This window comes from Taudactylus pleione, unplaced genomic scaffold (genome assembly GCF_031769625.1).
Source record: "Taudactylus pleione unplaced genomic scaffold, aTauple2 ptg000019l, whole genome shotgun sequence".
Taxonomy (NCBI): domain Eukaryota; kingdom Metazoa; phylum Chordata; class Amphibia; order Anura; family Myobatrachidae; genus Taudactylus; species Taudactylus pleione.
Genome location: NW_028284421.1, coordinates 37,709,347 through 37,728,755, shown reverse-complemented (window position 1 = coordinate 37,728,755; position 19,409 = coordinate 37,709,347). Strand labels below are relative to the sequence as shown.

Sequence of the window (19,409 nt, the reverse complement as noted above, 5' to 3'; positions counted from 1 at the left end):
TAAGGGTCACTGGTGAACACCTCCCGGTTCGTTAGACTCTGCGCCTTTTGGACAGGTCTTGCCAACGTTTGATATTCGTGGATGAGGAGATCATATATACAGGCCCCACGCCTCCGACTTCTCTGTCCTCCAGGGACCTCAGCTTCCATTCCCTCAGTAGGGGATTTCACTAAGCCAAACGTGACTGTGAGGTTCTGAATTTGTTGTGGACCCGGGGTGGTGATAGGAGCAGACACAGAAGCAGACTTAAAAGTGGAGTTTTTAATAAGTGACTTAGAAGACATGGGAATGGCAAATTAAAAAGTCCAGGTATAGCACTAAAGTGCACTTGATAACTGTAGTGGGGGTTAATGAGAAAATGTCCAGATAGTGACAGGCAGGAACATTCCAGTATACAAGTATGGTGAGCTGAAAACAGAATGCAGGTGTGATGAGCTGTAACTAAATGCAGGCTTGATGAGCTGTAACTGAATGCAGGTTTGGTGAGCTGTAACTGATGCAGAGGTAGTGAAGTCCAGCTGGGAGTGAAATGAAGCAAGGTGCAGGGAAACAGCAGGTTCAGGTACTCAGGCAGGTAAGAAGGTATATGGAGGGCGCAGGGTAAGTCCAGCAGGTTGGAGCAGGCAAGGTTCAGGCTAGGAGAGTATACAAGCAGGCAAATAAGGCACAGGTACTCTCTCTCAGCCACAGCTGAGAAACACGTTGCACTGGCAAAGGAAGGAAGGCTCTGGACCTTCCTAAATACTCGCGCTGTGACTGGCTGGAATGAGCACATGACCTACCAGGATTGGACAGCCGGAATCACATGGCCGCAGGCAAGATGGCGGCGCCCATGCCAACGGAACGGAAACACCGCCAGACCTCACTAGGCCTAGTGACAATGTGCCCGTACAGAACCACGCGCAGCCAATGCCCCTCGCCAAACACCAGCACCACTGCCAGAGACCACCCCGCCATAACGACCTCACAGGTAATACCCGGTGACTACCATGCCGAGAAACCCTGGCCGTGACAGTACCCCTCCCTTATGGGTGGCCTCAGGACACTCACCAGGCTTCTCCGGATGGGCAGCATGGAACCTCTTGATAAGTGCAGGAGCATGAACATCTCGGGCATTGGTCCAACAACGATGACCAACGGGGGCATCGGTCTGGGTGGTAGCCCCTCCAGTCCGGTAGGTACTGCAAATGTCCGCTGCGGAGATGGGAATCCAAGACCTTTGAGACCTCAAACTCTATGCCCCTTTCAGTCTGGACACGGGGAGAAGCAGGCAGGACTCTGTGAAATTTGTTTAGCACCAGGGGTTTCAACAGGGAGACATGAAAGGAATTGGGAATTTTCAGATAAGGGGGTAGTTGAAGGCGATAAGCCACTTCTATGATGGAGAAGGGCCCGATGAAGCGTGGAGCAAATTTCATGGATGGCACTCGAAGTCGTAGGTTCCGGGTGGACAACCAACTTAGCATATGTGGTATTTTCCTACGCTTCTTATCAGCTTGAAATTTGTAACGGGAGGACGCCTTCTCCAGGTCAGTACAAACTTGAGACCAGATTGAAGCAAATCTCTTTACAGTGTCTTCTACAGCTGGGACCTCAAAGACCTCAAAGATGGGTAGGCATTGAAATTCAGGGACCCTAGGATGAAGGCCGTAGACCACTTGGAATGGTGTTCGTGGAAGAGTGGTAGGATGCGTTATGAGCAAATTCAGCCCATGGCAGCAATGCAGACCAATTGTCCTGGGAAGATGTGATAAAAATCCTCAGGAAGGTCTCAAGGTCTTGATTAACCCTCTCAGTGGAGCCATTGCTTTGTGGGTGATAAGCCGTAGAAAAATTTAGCTTTACTTGCAATACAGAACATAAGGCTCTCCAAAATTTTGCTGTGAACTGAACACCATGGTCAGAGACTATCTCAGCTGGAAGACCATGTAGACGGAAAATATGTTGAACGAACAAGTGAGCCAGGTCAGGGTCAGAAGGCAATTTCTTTAGTGGTATGTAATGGACCATTTTAGAGAATCGGTCTACTACGACCCAGATGGTAGTGAACCCTTGAGAATTCAGCAGATCCGTGATGAAGTCCATGGAGAGATGCATCCATGGACGTGATGAAATAGGTAGTGGCAATAACTCACCAGCCAGTGCCCGACGTGAAGATTTATGCTGGGCACATGAAGGACACGAAGAAATAAATTCCGACACGTCTGCTTTCATGGATGGCCACCAATGGCCTCTCTTTAAAAATTCCAAGGTCTTCTGGGTACCTGCAAAGCGAGAGGAATGAACCAAGGTGAGGAGCTGCTTCCTCAACTCCGGGGCCACAAAGGACTTCCCTGTAGGAGGCTGTAGCTGTAAGGTGGCGAAGACTCTTGACTCCAAAACAGGGGTATTTTGTTGATTCTCTGATTTGTCATCAGCAGAAAGATCTGGACAGGGCATCTGGCTTTTGATTAAGGGCTCCAGACCGGAAGGTCAGGGTGAACTGGAACCGAGCAAAGAATATCGCCCATCAGGCCAAACGAGGACTCACGCACTGATGATTCTTGAGGAAGAGCAGATTTCTATGGTCCATGAAGACAGTGAAGGGAAACTTGGCCCCTTCCAGTAAGTATCTCCATTCTTTCAAGGCTAACTTTACTGCTAAAAGTTCTTGTTCACCAATGGCATAATTTCTCTCAGCAGGAGAAAACTTCTTGGAGAAGAACCCGCATGGATGAACTCGATTATTGTCATAACGCTGGGAAAGAACTGCACCCACGGCCTCTGAAGACGCATCCACTTCCACTAGAAACGGCCTATCCAGATCTGGTTGTTGTAAGACTGGGGCTGAAATAAACACCTGCTTTAAAAGTTGGAAGGCAGTCTCTGCCTCAGGTGGCCATAGGGCAAGGTTAGCATCTTTTCGGGTCAAGGCGGTAATGGGAGCCAACAATGATGAAAATCCTTTAATAAAACGTCTATAGTAGTTGGCGAACACAAGCAATCTCTGGATGGCTTTTAACGTTTGAGGACGGGACCAATCCAAAATCGCCTGCACCTTCTTGGGGTCCATTTCTAGACTGGAGCCAGAGATGACGTAACCAAGGAATGGCACACTGGGAACCCAAAATACACATTTCTCCAGTTTGCAGTAAAGGTGGTTCTTTCTTAGACGGGACAATACTTCCTTCACATGTTCATGATGTTTTGTTACAGAAGACGAAAAAAATCAATATATCGTCCAGGTAAACTACAACCCAGACGTACAACAGGTCCCGGAAAATCTCATTAACAAAGCCCTGAAACACGGCAGGGGCATTGCACAACCCAAAGGGCATCACAAGGTATTCAAAGTGTCCATCTCTAGTATTAAAGGCGCCATTCCATTCATCGCCAGCACGAATGCGGATGAGATTATAAGCCCCTCTCAGATCCAGCTTTGAGAATATGATGGACCCTTTAACTCTGTCAAACAATTCTGTGATCAAGGGAAGAGGATACAGATTCTTAATTGTTATATCATTGAGGCCCGGGTAAACTATACAAGGTCTTAGGCCTCTGTCTTTCTTGCTAATGAAAAAGAAGCCGACTCCAGCGGGAGAAGTGGAAGGTCGAATAAATCCCTTTGCTAGGTTGTCCTGGATGTACTCTGACATGGCTTGAGTCTCAGGCACAGATAGAGGATAAGGGTGACCACGGGGTGGCATCTTGTCAGGCAGCAGCTCAATAAGACAGTCCCATTCTCTGTGGGGAGGTAAGACGTTTGCCTGTTGCTTGGTAAAAACATCAGAGAACATCTGGTACTCCTCGGGTATAGCTGGATATGGTAACGAAGCTGTCTTTCTTACAGGTCCTATTTTGGGAAGACAGGATTTCTGACAGTCAGGTCCCCATGAAAGAATCTGCATTGAGCACCAGTCTATCCTGGGATTATGTTGGCGTAACCAGGGTAGTCCTAAAATGATTTCTTGAGAAGCCTCTGATATCACTAAGAACTTTAAAGACTCGGAGTGGAGTGCCCCAACTCGAACTAATACTGGTTGAGTTTCCTTGGTGACAACTCCTTTAGCTAGAGGACGTCCATCTACAGAAGTCAGGGAAATTGCTTGCTTGAGAGATGAACAGGGAATCTGTAGTTTATCAACTAGGCTGGAAGTCATGAAGTTTCCGGCTACTCCAGAGTCTAATAGAGCAGAGACAAAGACAGGGTTGGGCTTGAGATCCAAAGCTAAGGAAATCTTGAAATCTTTAGTATCTGGGGACGGGCAAATAACTCCTAACTTGATGTCCCCAATGTCAGTTAGGAACGGGCATTTCCCGACTTGCGGGAGCAGGAGGCCACCAGGTGACCCGAATCTCCGCAGTACAGACAGAGGTTTTTTAACATCCTTCTCTGATGTTCCTCTTTGGAGAGATGGGTTTGGTTCACCTGCATGGGGTCCTCATCTATAGGAGAATGGGGTGGACGGGTAGGCAAGGGAGACATAAATGACCTTTGCTGGTCAGTTCTGTGCTTTTCAGCTTGACGTTCTCTGAAGCGTAGGTCAATTTTGTTGCAGAGTGAGATCATATCATTTAATTTGGTAGGAAGCTCACGGGTAATCAGATCATCTTTTAATCGCTAGGACACCATGCCAAAAGGCTGAGATGAGGGCCTCCTCATTCCACTTAAGCTCTGATGCCAAAATTTTAAACTGTACAGCATATTGGCTGACAGGATGGGTTCCTTGTCTCAGGGTCATAATGCTGGACGATGCTGACACTGTGCGTCCAGGTTCATCGAAAATCCTCCTGAATGAAGATACAAAGTCTGTATAATTATCCAGCAGCGAGACTGAATGCTCCCAGAGTGGGGAGGCCCAATCCAGAGCCGAGCCGGTCAGCAAGGACACGATGTATGCCACTTGGTTCTAGTGGTGGAGAAGTTATCAGGCTGTAACGTAAAGTGTATATCACACTGATTTAAAAAACCACGACAGAGCTTAGGATTGCCGTCAAATTTGCTTGGCATGGGTAGATGTAGACGAGGGGATACCCTGGTCCCTGTATTACCAGGCACAGGAGAAGGTGAAGTTGCTGATACCCCAGGGGTGATTAACGAGGTTTGCAGAGTATCTTGGCGTTTAGACATCTCCTGTAGGAACTGGGCCATTTGATGTTGCATAGCTTCCAGGTTTTCTAAACGACCAGCAATATAGCTAAATAAATCCACTCCAGACTCCTGTTCCGTGGCCAGTGCAAACTGTGAGGTTCTGAATTTGTTGTGGACCCGGGGTGGTGATAGGAGCAGACACAGAAGCAGACTTAAATGAAAAAGTGGAGTTTTTAATAAGTGACTTAGAAGACATGGAAATGGCAAATGAAAAAGTCCAGGTATAGCACTAAAGTGCACTTGATAACTGTAGTGGGGGTTAATGAGAAAATGTCCAGATAGTGACAGGCAGGAACATTCCAGTATACAAGTATGGTGAGCTGAAAACAAACAGTATGCAGGTATGATGAGCTGTAACTAAATGCAGGCTTGATGAGCTGTAACTGAATGTAGGTTTGGTGAGCTGTAACTGATGCAGGCAGAGGTAGTGAAGTCCAGCTGGGAGTGAAATGAAGCAAGGTGCAGGGAAACAGCAGGTTCAGGTACTCAGGCAGGTAAGAAGGTATATGGAGGGTGCAGGGTAAGTCCAGCAGGTTGGAGCAGGCAAGGTTCAGGCTAGGAGCGTATACAAGCAGGCAGATAAGGCACAGGTACTCTCAGCCGCAGCTGAGAAACACGTTGCACTGGCAAAGGAAGGAAGGCTCTGGACCTTCCTAAATACTCAGTGCCGCGCTGTGACTGGCTGGAATGAGCACATGACCTACCAGGATTGGACAGCCGGAATCACATGGCCGCAGGCAAGATGGCGGCGCCCATGCCAACGGAACGGAAACACCGCCAGACCTCACCAGGCCTAGTCACAATGTGCCCGCACAGAACCACGCGCAGCCAATGCCCCTCGCCAAACACCAGCACCACTGCCAGAGACCCCCCGCCATAACGCCCTCACAGGTGATACCCAGTGACTACCATGCCGAGAAACCCTGGCCGTGACAGTGACACTTGTTATGAAACAGGGGTATCTCTAAATAGCAAAGTCCAGCAAGGAGTCTTGAGGGCTGGTGATGCTTGACTAGATGACGCTAGAGTGCGACTTGTGCTGCCTGGTTGACACAAGTGGCAGTACGCAGGATAGTGTGTACAGGAGACGCTGGTGTGCGACTTGTGCCACCGAGTTGACACAAGCGGCAGTACACTGGATTGTGACACAAGCGACAGGATGCTGGGGTGCGGCCTGTGCTGTCTAGATGACACAAGCGACAGGGATGCTGGATTGCATGTACAGGTGACGCTGGTGTGCGCCTTGTGTCGTCGGGTTGACACAAGCGTCAGAACGCTGAGGTGCGGCCCGTACAGTCTAGATGACCCAAGCGGCAAGATGCAGAGGTGCGGTCCGTGCCACCTAGATGACACAAACGGCAGGAGAAATACAAGACAGGCTGATGTAGTGGACACTCGACTAAACAGGAACTAACCACGAGAATCGGAAACACGTGAAACGCTATCACCTGCACCTGAGCAGCCTACGGACAAGATAGAAAAAGCCACAGGAGCCAATCAGGTTAATAAAGAAATGACAGGCAGGAGGTAGGAGGAGTTCAGTGATTGCCCGGCGTTCGCATCTCCTAGCAACGCAGCGGCTTGTGACAATTCTCCTCATGAGATCCTTATCTTTATAAGCTACCTGCAGGGCTTTCCACATGTCATGCACTGACACTTTCCACTGAATTATGGGAGCCCATGGCCCTTTTTTTTGCAATAAGCCCCCAGAAAAGTATCATTCTCTGTCCCTCGGTCACTTGCGCGTGCGCAAATGTGAGTTTACATATGGCTTCAATCGTCCACAACCACAACTGTCATCATAGGCGCAAGAGATCCGTCAGAGACAGGCTTCCTTTCTCCATATGCACATCTCTCCAACATGTTGGTCAATTATCGCATATAGCTGTACGATATTAGCAATATTGTGCAGTTTATATGCGGTAAACGACGAACGATGAAAGATATTAGCAGCAGCTACATAGCGCTGCAGGGAAAAAAATCCACTCCCTGAATGATGTCATGCGATATCTTTCATTGTTCGTCTTTTGCCAAATTCTGTCATGTACATGACAGATATCTTTCAGCACAGCCACCGGAATTTTCAATAGTATCTTTTGTCTTTCGTCTTTCAGAAAAACATCTGCTAATGGATAGGCCCCTTTAAGAACATCAAATATTTTGCTTATGGCCACTGAAAGCCTTCTATACTGTTATCCAGTGTTATTTGCCCCTTTTCTGGTCGTTCGTGGTAATTTCCAGACTTTTTCATGCAGTTCGCCCAGGTTTCACACTGTAGAATTACCGCTCAGGTGCCACGTTAAGTATTTTTATGTTAATAGCAAGGGTCGTAGGAGTGCGCATGCTGAAGATAAGTTGAGATACGAGCGTTAAATCGACCAGCGGTAAAATCTCAACTGAATGCTGTAAATCCAGTTCCCCCAAATGTGTAGGTCTATATAATTGTAGGTATGAGTCAGGTGAAGGTGAAGAACAACAGCACCTGCTGACATATTATTTGGAAGGGAGAGAATTAAAGGGGTGGGCAATAAGTGGCCCTCTAGCTGTTGTTAAACTACAAATCCCAGCATGCCTTGCAAAAGTTTTAGCATGGCCAAATAGCAAAACTGTAGCAGAGCATGCTGGGATGTGCATTTCTACAACAGCTGGGAGGCCGCTTATTGCCCACCCCTAGGTTAGAGGATCTTGCCATATTCTCTACTGAGCAAAAGGTTGTTGAGAATATGAATTTGGAGGACATAATAAGAGACTATGGCGCATATTTATTAATTATCGGGTTTCAGACGTAATTTGCGGCAATAAGAAATTCACATTTGCTGAAATCTTCTAAAAATGACATGCAATGACATGGGCACTGATAGGAGCTTGTCCCTGTGATGTGTAAGAAGGGAAATGACCACAAAAGCAGTAATTTGCCATCTATATCGAGAGCCACAGCCATTCTGCACATGCGCGGTCAGCAGACCAGGCATGTACAACAGCCATTGCCAGGAACCTCTCCCACTAATATTTTGCTAAATAGCCCATAAACCAGTGGCGTCACAAGGGGGGCGCAGGGGGTGTGGGCCGCACCTGGGTATCACCTGTCGAGGGGTGACACCAAAGTGCCGACTCCTCCTCAGTGACAGGAGCCGGGTGCTGCACTCCTGACACAGTGAGGGAGCCGTCACTGTACACAGACTGGTCCCTGGGAGCAGTCCACACCTCTGGGACTCCCTGTGTAACAAAAACGGGTTTGGGCTGCAAGGACACGCCCCTGCGCACAAGGCCACACCCCTACCAACGAGGCCACCCACCCTTTTTTTGCTGTCTCCAATCCTGTCCGCACCGGGTGTCACCACAGGGAGGGACGCCACTGCCATAGTCTACTATAGGATAAAGCCATCTAGAAATGGCACTATCCTATCGGGGCCAAGCTGCTTGGTAAACCTGACAGCTTCGCAGCCCCTATGGGGGCTGCTGTCAGAAATAGAGGTATCTGCTACGGTCTCATCTTCATACATTCGGGGGATTCTCAATATTTGGGGTAATGCTGTTTTCAGGGAATATCCCTCAAATATTACTTGATAAAAAGGCTCCTTTGCCTCAATTAAAGCTAGAAAAGTGATATTTGTTTTGTTTTCGAGCAGTCAATCATTTACTTTGCCAGCGGCGCACAGTCTTCTAGTTACGACACGAGCAATATCATCCTTCAGCTAAACTTATTCCTAGATTGATAGTTGATAGTCCGAAAAGGAGCAGTGAAAAAACTCTGGGTGACAGATGATTTTCGCATCAGATGTCTCAGCGGCAGAGCACTCGCAGCGAGTATGAATGTTAATTATCAGCTGCACCCAGACACACACAACACATGCCATTACCCCAACCTCAGCTGCACCCAGAGACACACAGATATTTTTTGTTTTTTTTTATTCATTCAGACAAATTGCTGCAACTGCCTCACAGGGCTGTTAGCTGTCAGCTAGCAGTCTTTGGGCACTTCACTACACCCTTGCCGCTTGCCTCAATTCTGTAGCTGCCCGCTCTGAGAAAGCATGCAGGCTGGTGCATATGTAGTTGGGTCCCATTTGAGCTTCATATTCCACTTTGATGAAATGCAAAGCCCGAATAGGGCTCTAGTGTACACGTACCGGTACCCATGCATTTTTAAAAGAACAGAGCAGGGTCTACGAGCTGTGAGCAGAATCACATCTTCTTGGTTCCACAGCAACTACTAGTACACCAATGCTCATGGGCATCTTATTTGGTATCAAAACTACTGTCACATACCTGGGCATCATTACAACATTTTATTGGGCACTATCAATGGTATATTAGAACTTGGGATATTGTTAAGGACATACACTACTGACTGACTGGTACTGTATTGTTTAAATTAAAAATGTTTTTTTTTTCTTTTTCTAGGAACCACAGTCCAGAGATCTGTGAGCAGAACCTACGAGAGGTACAAACATCTATAGTATTGTGACAGTTTGTATTCAGCCATTTGTGCATCATGCAACCACAGTGTACTATCACTACCTGTCTTCTCTTGTCCTCTCTCTGCAATCACTGGTTTCCTATGGGATCAGTTACTCTTGATGCGCTTTCCGGAGGCTATTGGACAAACATACAGCTGTACTGTATGCTTTGTCCTACAGTTATGACAGATTAGCTAGTATAGCTGTTCCCAAAGGGGAGACAGTGAGAATGTCCTGTATAATGTTTCTAGGGTAGCGCAAGTGTGAAAAAGATTGTTGCAGAATTACTTGATACCATAGCTTAGTATCACGTACAAGGCAGCTAAATGCAGTAAATGATTCTAGGTATTAAACTGCACAGCACACACAAATATAGATCTCTTTCGTGTCTAATACTCTTTTTCTAAATCCTCTTCTTCCATTCTTCAGGGCAGGAGGTATGGAACTTACACCCGCCTGATGGTCTACAGTACACCATCCTCCACTCATTCATAGCTGTTGATTGATTAACCGTCAATGGTTTCCAGCCATCAATGTAAAACACTGATAGCACCATCAATGTTGGTGGACCTTTTTATTGCCGTCTCCCCTCCTCCTGTAGCAACACTTGACTTTCCTCCTCCTGGAGCCTGACATTCCATGACATACAGTATTTCTTACCTTCTGAAATACATAGCTCCTTGATAGTCTAGTCTTGTCAAACTTGGACCTCAGGACCCCAAACAGTGCATGTTTTTCAGGTTTCCTCACAGAATCAAAAGGGATATAATTAGCTGCACCTGTGGATGTTTTAAAATGTGTCAGTGAGTAATGAACACACCTGTGCAGCTGTTGGGTGACCTGGAAAACATGACCTGTGTGGGGTCCTGAGGACCAAGTTTGAGAACCACTGGTCTAGTGAGTGTCTGACAGCAAATCAGAGTGAAGCGCATCTGTTCTGATAAACTGCCTGACTGACCTTACTGACTAATGTCAGGTCTCACTGTGGCTGCAGGGGTGGGGACTGTTAAGCTGGGTACACACTTAGCGATGTGTACCCAGACAAAATGTCGGCCCGACTGGCCAATATATTGTACCGCGGGTACACATTGAGAGATTAAATGAACGACGGAACAATTCCTTGTTCCGTCCTTCATTACCTGCAACGGTGCCGCATGTGATATAGTCCGGTTGGCCGTGCAGCACGGCCGACCGGACGAAATCACATGCGACCACGGCAGAAGATATTCTGTACATAATGGACAATCCGGCTGATATGTTGTTCCAATTCAGCCGGAAACAACATAACGGGCCAACATCGTCTTAGTGTGTACCCAGCATTAGTCTCCCCCTCCATACAATGTGGGAGAGATAAAGGGGGACCTGTTGTAGTAGTCTATTCCTGGCACCCTGTAACAGTGGCATGCCTTTTGACCCAAATTGACAACCAAGAGTAGGGGACATTTAAACAGTGTTATGTCAGCCGCAAACATGCAGATTGACACAGCACTATTTGAATTTGAAAACTGCTCCCAATGGTCAGTGTCTAATGGCTCTATTCATTATTTTAATTATCGGGGTCCGAACAGACTCCAATAATTAACATTTCAACTCGCGGCGAGCGCTAGAGCAATTCATCATTGCTCTGGCACAGAGACAGCTGATCTAAAAATCACCAAATCTTTTCACTGCTCTTTTCGGAGCAGTGAAACTAGTGTGCCTGCGTGACCTAGAATTCACGCACGCGCACAAAAGCCCCGGCATCTGGCAGAAGGAGTCGGACAGGGCAGAGGGATCCGGAAGGAACCCAGGACTCATTCTATGGGGAAGGAGTGGGTTGCGGGAGCATTCGCCATCTGAAGATGGCGAATTCTTCTGCAGTCAAGCTCCGAAAATATTGTATTTTTGGAGCTTGATGAATTTCTGTCCTCATACTAGTGTCTGGGGACAGTGGGCCATTTCGGGAGAGAAAGGTAAGCAGGAGATACAGTATCTGTGATATATCCTGCATTACCTTTTTGATGAATGGCCCGAAAACGTAATTTCTACAAAAGCAGGTGAAAATGTTCATTTTCCCCTACTTTTGTAGAAATTAAGTGATAATTAATAGAGCCCTTAGAAACTCTATAGTGTTGGCAATGTTTTGCTATCATAAGCTGCAGCCATCTATGGCATCCCTAAGGTTCTCTTGGTGGGGTAGTGCCCAAAAATTACATTGTAGAAACTATACTGTAGCTACCCTTTAATCACACCCATGAGTGTACTTATTCAGAACTAGGAATAAGAGATTATTTATGTGAAAAACATTACACTAACTGTAACCCAGAGAGCTCTACACTCATCACAAAGGCACTGATTAACCTTCACCCTCCAGTACAACTATTATTAAAACAATTTGTCAGCATCACCCATCTAATTCTACTGTATGGCAGTGAGATTGAGAACCCAGTATTACCAATAATAGAACAAACACCCCAGAGACAATATAAAACTCCCACTGACAGAGATACTAAATTAATTTGGTTTTCTAACCGTAGAAAAGCAAGTTGAAAACATGGTAGAAATCATATTATTGTATGTATATTATAACAGGTGATACAGCATATAATTATAGACCTTAAGATTTTAGGGGCCTATTTAGCAAATAATATTTGCAGCATACCCGCAAATATTATGTACAGGGGCGTTGAGAGCCAGCCCGGGGAAGGGGCGTGGCCTAATCGCGGTAGGCATGGCCACTCCATGAAAAAAAAAAACGCTCGCTGGGGAGGGGGACGTGGGCACTGTGAACCCCTCAGCCCAGTGCAAAAATCAGCGATGGGCGCAATCAGTGTGATCGCTCCCCCCCACAGGCAGACAAGAGGAGTCTCCCACCGCAGCCCAGCACACAGCAGCTGGGCTGCTGACAGGTAAATGAGGGCAGCGTGTGACCCAGTGCCAGCGCTAGGCTTTGCTGCGCCCAACGCGGTCCTGTGTTGCCGCCCATTCTCTCCTCCACTACTTCCCCCTGAGCTTACATAATCAAACTAGCGCCAGAAGGGAGGCTCCTGCGCCCGTCGGATACAATGGCGATCCAGGAGACGGACCGGCTTGCCCATGCCTGGAGCCGCCACTGGTGGAAACCGGCAACCGTTGGGTCCCTCCGACAAGCCCGGGGCTGGATAATTAGTACCCGCCCCCCTCTCAGCGCTGGTAGAGGGTTTCTTTGTTACCCTCCCCAGCAATGGCTGCCGCCGCACAAGAGTGATCAGTGGACTGCGCATGCGCAGTAGAATCCCGGGGGTCCACCTGATATAGTAATGACGTGACCACTAATGTGATCACTTCACTACTAGCACATTGCAGGGACCCTGTCCACTGGATCGCAGCTGCGGTGGCTATAGCGTACAGTTTCCGGAACTCCGCCACTACACTCCAGGTTTTAAGGCTATCCATGTTTGAGACCATTTGGTTAAATCAAATTGACTAAGGTACTAATAAAGTCACCTGTGCTCAAGCATGGATATCTTTAAAACCTGGCCTGTAATGCCAGAACCTATGCAATAGAGTTCAACTCTGAATTAGGGCCTGTGTTAACAATCATTAAGCACTGCTGCATATTGCAGCAATACATAATGATGCACAGCAGTTATTTACCATGCTGAGGCTGCTTTTTGGGTACTGGCAAAGTACCTCTCCTTTGTAATAATTTTTCCCTTTCATCAGCATCCTAATGCTGTTGATGAAAGGCTTACCATACTATCCCTTTAAACTGGGATACATTTGAATTACACAGGTTCTGTGGCTAATTTGAAATGCAGGCTTGAAGTCAGTCAGCCAGCCACAGAACCTGTGTAATTCATTTGTGTCTCAGTTTAAAGGGATAGTATGGTAAGCCTACTCATGCACAGCAAGGTCCATGCAGGCGCATAGTGATTTGACCTGGAAGGGGATCCAGCGAAACCTGACTGGATTTGCTTAACCCCATTGACATACAGTATAAAGCTAACAGCATAATGAGGTTAAGGGCCTCTCTATAATGGGTGCAATGTGCAATGGCCCACACCGCACATACCCTGCACCCATAGTTAATTATACTAACCTTTCCGCTGATTCCGGTGTCCTGCTCTGGACACTGTCCGCGGCCATTTTCCTTGTGACTTGGGAAGCACAGAAGAGATGTCCCCGGGAAAATGGCGCTGGCACCATTTTCCCGGAGACCCGTGTATGCACAGCAGATTCTGGCATGAAGCCAGAATCTACTGCGCTGCCAGAGAGGAGGGGGCCCAAATGGAGGCTGCACACGGGCCCGCTCCTCTCTTAAAATGCCCTGTCTGTGATAGTATAATGGTGCGTACACACTTGCCAATATTCTGGACGAATGAACGATAACTATATCATTATCGTTCAGTCGTTCTCTATATCGGCCAAATTGTATGCAAAAACAATAAACGATAACGACCAACGATGCGCGCTCCCACAGGTCGTTGGTCTTTATCGTTCATCGCCCGAACATGCAGGCCAACCTGACAATATTGTCAGGTTGTTGCATGCTCGGGGATGAGGAGGGTGCCTGGCACTGAACAATATTATGAATTATATTGTTCAGTGTGTGTGCTCAATGTCGTTAATGACATTGAGCACACCCCTGCCGGGGACACACTAAACGATGTCACTCATGGAGCAAATTGCCTAGTGTGTATGCCCCTTTAGTTTGCTCTTCATCACTTGATGAATCGCCTAATGTTATGGTCCAAATAAAGGTCTATACAGTAAGCAATTTTAAATGGGTAAACCCTGTAATAAACAGCAATTTTCTCCAGATTTTTGATTGATCACAGTAAAATAAATAGACTCCTTAAACTTACATCCTATAATCACAAATTATTTTTACTATTTCTTTATAAATTTTAACTTTAGTTGCGCTGACAAACTTTGTTTTTACTATTACATTGACAATTAAAAAAAAAAATATGTAAGTAGCTATGCTGAATGCAAATTAACTATCCTAAGTAACGTCTCTTTCTTAAAACTTAATTAGCACTTAAGTGTAGCTAAAGGTGTTAAGTATGGGCTGTCTTTACCTAACAAGCTCTACACCTGCGCAGAACTGATTATTTAAGTAGAACTATTATGTTATTTAAAAAATCACTTCTGCTGCATATGTAGGACTCTTTAAGTAACAGCACTGCATTACTTATGGAGAAAATTAGATCTGCTTCTTAGGGGGACTTAGGTTTAGGCAGCGGGGAAGGGGGTGGTTAGGGTTAGGCACTTGGGGGAGAAGTTAGGGTTAGGCACCCCTAAGGAGGGTTAGGGTTAGGGGGGGTTTGGTTAGTAGATACTCACCTATCCAGGATCGGGATTTCCAGCGCTGTCGGGCTTCCGCTGCTTCAAACTCTGCTCATGTCGGGCTGCCGCTGACGGGAATCGGTATTTCATACCCATTCCAGTTTGTGAACCACTGCTCTAGTGTATATATTTGGAAATGCAGAAAATGTATTAAGGTGCTCACATTTCTAAAGCAGCATGCCCATTCCAGCAGGAGCTGTCTGGTGTAAATATACACCTCCTGCATGTTTGTGTGATCTGCAACTGCATTCAAGGATGCAACCATCAGATCACTTGCGAAACCATCTGCCACCTGAGAACCCTCAGGTTACTGAAATCTGAAATGGACGTCTCAGCACCGTAGCCAAGGCCAGGAAATCTGCGTTCTAAGACACACCCCTGTTTCCGGGAACGCTGGCCCGCCCACTTCTCAAACGGCCACAGCCTATGAATCAGCTACTAGAAGAGATTTTGCAGTAGAAGAGCGGCGTGCAGTACAGATTTGGCACATGTGCCAATCTTCTAAAATTGGAATAGTGTGCAAGCCATCGGGTGTGCGTAATACTCTGAATCAGGCCCTAGTGTTGAAAGAGAAGAACTGTGATGTCCCAGTGCAACAGAGAAGTGACATTACATGTCCTTTCGGTTCTCCAGAATGCCTTGCAATTATTTAAGCTCAGCCACGCTCTGCAGTCTATACATCCTGCTCAGAGAGGACTGATTGGTTACCTCTGAACAGACGTTCATACTCTGTTGCACTGTGCAGTGAGGATGGCCATTGGCGGGTTAACCATTGATGGTGCATTCTTTGTTTACCATCAATAGACTTCCCTTTATGAAGAATGACAGGCGGCTGGCCATTCAAGGAATGGAACGGGGCTTAGCAGGTCACCAGGAAAGGGACTAAACTCCAACCCCCTGTGTCAAAGGGAGAAACAAATTGCTGTCACCATCGATGGCAGAGAACCATCAATCTCTGCCATTGACCATCAATGTCAAACCATCAATGGTCGAAGTTCTACTGTGCGCATATGGAGTGGGTGAAGTATAATTATAATTGAACAAATAATTATAACAAGGGGATGATGAAGAGGATAATGCTACGGGAGGGAGAATGATGAATGGGATAATGCTGCGGGGAGAGTATGATGGAGGGGATAATGATACAGGGAGAGTATGATGGAGGGAGATAATGCTACATGAGGGAAAATGCTGGACGCTGACAATGTTACAGGAGAGCACTTAATAAATGCAGGGATAATACACCAGAAGGTAGAAAATGATGACAGGATAATACAAAGGCTTGCAAAAGTATCCAACCTCAAAAAACAAAAGTTAACAAATATGTTGTGTGTTATAAATGACATTTACACCAATTGTTTTAAATAGTATTTTTATTGCGAACCAGTAGGCTCTCAAAGTTAAATTTGAAACTCAGTGTAAGCCACAGATTTCCAGGGACATAAAAAGAAAGCAGCCATGGTGTATCTGCGATTCCTACCATTTTTAGTCCGGAAGGTTGGCCGGGCTGCAGCTCAGAGCCGATGCAGACTCCAGAATTACAGCGGGTAAAATAAGTATTGAACACATCAAAATTTTTCTCAGTAAATATATTTGTAATGGGGCTAATGTAATGAAATTTTCACCAAATGTCAGCAACAACCCATGCAATCCACACATGCAAAGAAATCAAACCATAGATGTCTATAAATGAATTCTTTCCACTTCCGGATTATGGCCACAACAGTGCTCACTGGAACATTCAGAAGTTTAGAAATCCTTCTGTAACCAATGCCATCAGTATGTTTTGCAATAATAAGGTTGCAAAGGTCTTGAGAGAGCTCTTTGCTTTTAGCCATCACCTTAATGAGACACCTTTTTATAGGCCATCATTTGGGACTGAACCATCATATTTTAATTTGTACTGACAAGGGGCAGGAATGCTTTCTAATTACTGATAGATTTCAGCTGGTGTCTTGGCTTTCCATGCCTTTTTGCACCTCCCTTTCTTCATGTGTTCAATACTTTTTCCCTGTGTCATTTCACATTATTACACATTACTTAATTTATGATCATCTATGGTTTGATTCCTTTGCATGTGTGGATTGCATGGCTTGTTGCTGACATTTGTTAACATTTTTATTACAATAGCCCCATTACAAATATACTTACTGAGAAAAATGTTGATGTGTTCAATACTTATTTTATCCGTTGTATCTGTTGTGGATGCTCAGAAATGCTAGCCAAAAAAGAACATTTCAAAAATGTGCACAAACCCGGCTTCTATGGACTGAATCAGCTGCAGCCCATAGAAGCCAGGTACCGCTGGCGTTCTTGCAGCTGCAGCCCCTCCACATTGGAAGCGCTTCTGCTAATGGCTCCCTGAGACTTATAGTCCGGTTTGTGATTAGCAGAATAAAGGGCTTCCACAGACCCTCCAATATGACCCATTCCATTATGTACAAAATGCTCTGCTCCTGGACTTCTTTCTTAATTGATGATTGCAGCCACCTGTGCTGAAACACCCTTCTCATCAATTAACTAACTCAACACAGGTGACTGCAATCATAAATTAGGTGGGAAGTCCAGAAGCAGAGTATTGTGTACCTGATGGGAGGGGTCATGTTGGAGGGTAGGCTTCCTATTTGAAGCCAGTGCCAGCGCACGGTCTGGGGGTGGTGGATTTTATTGGGGTGGGGTGGGTAGCTGCAGTCCCTAGGTAAAATGCACCACTGGTTAGTGCCATACAGAATTAAAAACAGTTCATTAGGTGTCATGAGGTCACCAATATGATTCCAGCATCACATTTTTTTATTTCTGGTGTTACGGTAGATGGAAAATATTTAGTAACTAACTAAAAATATTTATATAGCTCACAAATAAAGAAATACAAATCTAGAAATTGTAATTATCCATGCGACCCAAAATAATAAAAAACCCTGGAAAGGGGTGGAGTCAGAAGTAGAGCCAGGATAACCATTGACAACCCTTCTAACGTCTAGATTTGCCCCAGCACCCAACTTAAATCAAACACCTGAATCTCATAAGCCATGCCCTCAATTGGATATGATTGAAAATCATTAGGACACTCCCCATAATTAAAAAAGGCTCTATTGTTGTACAGTGGTGCAGAGCATTCATCAATATTACTTCCCTTAGAATGTAAGTAGAAGATTAGAAAATGGTCTTCCGCTTTTTCAACCTCAACATAGGGAGATACCAGTACATGAAAAACAAATGAAGAAAACACACAAAGATCCTTGTATAATACTGTAAAACCCTTGGGTGCTTTTCAGTGTGCAACTAATATAGTGTAGTTATATACCCTTAAAATAATGAGTTATTGGGGATGCCCCCTAATCAGAACACTCACAAATAAACAATGAAAATAAAGCCCATCATGAGGCAATCTTGCTTCTATCTCAGACGTATCACCATATAGAGATGTTATTGGGGATGCCCCCACAATGCCACACTCACAAACTCAGGAGTAACTTCTTGCTTTTTCAGATGAGGCGCTTTCTTTTATTTCTCCCAAATAATGGAACACAGCCACCAAATATATATTTTATTTCATTCCAAAAGGCCAAGTTTCACAGACATAAAACGTTCAAAGTATGGAAGAACTCCTACCCAAGGTATCCGAAGATGATGAGAGGTCATAAAAATGGGGCCCTGCTTTCAGATATGAGGGCTCATTGAAAAGTAATGAGACTGATTTTTTTATTCACAATCAGATGACTCCTCAGGATCTGAACATTTTTCTTTTTCAAAGTAGCGTCCTTCACATTCAATACATTTTTTGAAGCAGTTAAATGATTCAAAGACGTGCAGTAGACTGTTTTGTGACATCACTTTTAGTGTTGCAGCCGTGGCATTTTTCACTTCATCATCTGTTGAGAACTTCTTACCGTGCATTTGTTTTTCAGGGTTGGGAATGCCCAAAAATCACAGGGCGCTAAGTCCGGTCTATATGGAGGGTGTTCCAGTACTGTCCCATTAATTTCAGTCAGTGTTGGCAATGCAACAGCAGCAACGTGTGGTCAGGCATTGTCTTGGAGCAAAAACCATTGTTTCTTCAGCAAATGTGGTCTTTTCTTCCTCATGGCTTCACGCAAATGGGTTTTCAGGACGTTTGATTAGTAGTCACCATTAATTGTCTGTCCACAGGGAACTCTCAGTGCTGTAGGATCATACCATCAGCAGCAAAGAACAGCAGAAGCATGACTTTACATGCCCAAAAAATCAAACAGAATTTTTTGGGCGGATGCGAATTTGCGTGTTTACATACACTGGATTGTTGTTTGGATTCCGGATCATAATGAAAATCTATGATTCGTCACGCTTCACAATCGATGTCAGGAAATATGGTATACTCTCCGACATTCGAACAGTGTTCTTGCACGATTCAACTCGTCGTTGTATCTGTTCTTCTGTGAGATTTCTGGGTACCCACCTGGCACACACGCGATGCATTTTCAGTTTCTTTGTCACAATATGCTGAGAAAATTAGTGTAAAGTTAACCATC

The 19,409-nt window shown here is 45.5% G+C and overlaps 1 protein-coding gene across 4 annotated transcripts in view; it reads left to right on the top strand.

Moving 5' to 3' along the window:
- Positions 1 to 19,409, top strand: part of SHANK3 (SH3 and multiple ankyrin repeat domains 3) — a 434,911-nt gene that overhangs the window by 71,721 nt on the left and 343,781 nt on the right. For all 4 annotated transcript variants that reach the window (XM_088447121.1, XM_088447127.1, XM_088447113.1 and 1 more), the window contains exon 2: positions 9,536 to 9,575. Coding sequence is in view for 3 of the 4 variants with exons in the window: in XM_088447127.1 (XP_088303253.1) it covers positions 9,536 to 9,575 (40 nt within the window). In the remaining variant the exon portion in view is untranslated. The remainder of the gene's footprint in view (positions 1 to 9,535; positions 9,576 to 19,409) is intronic.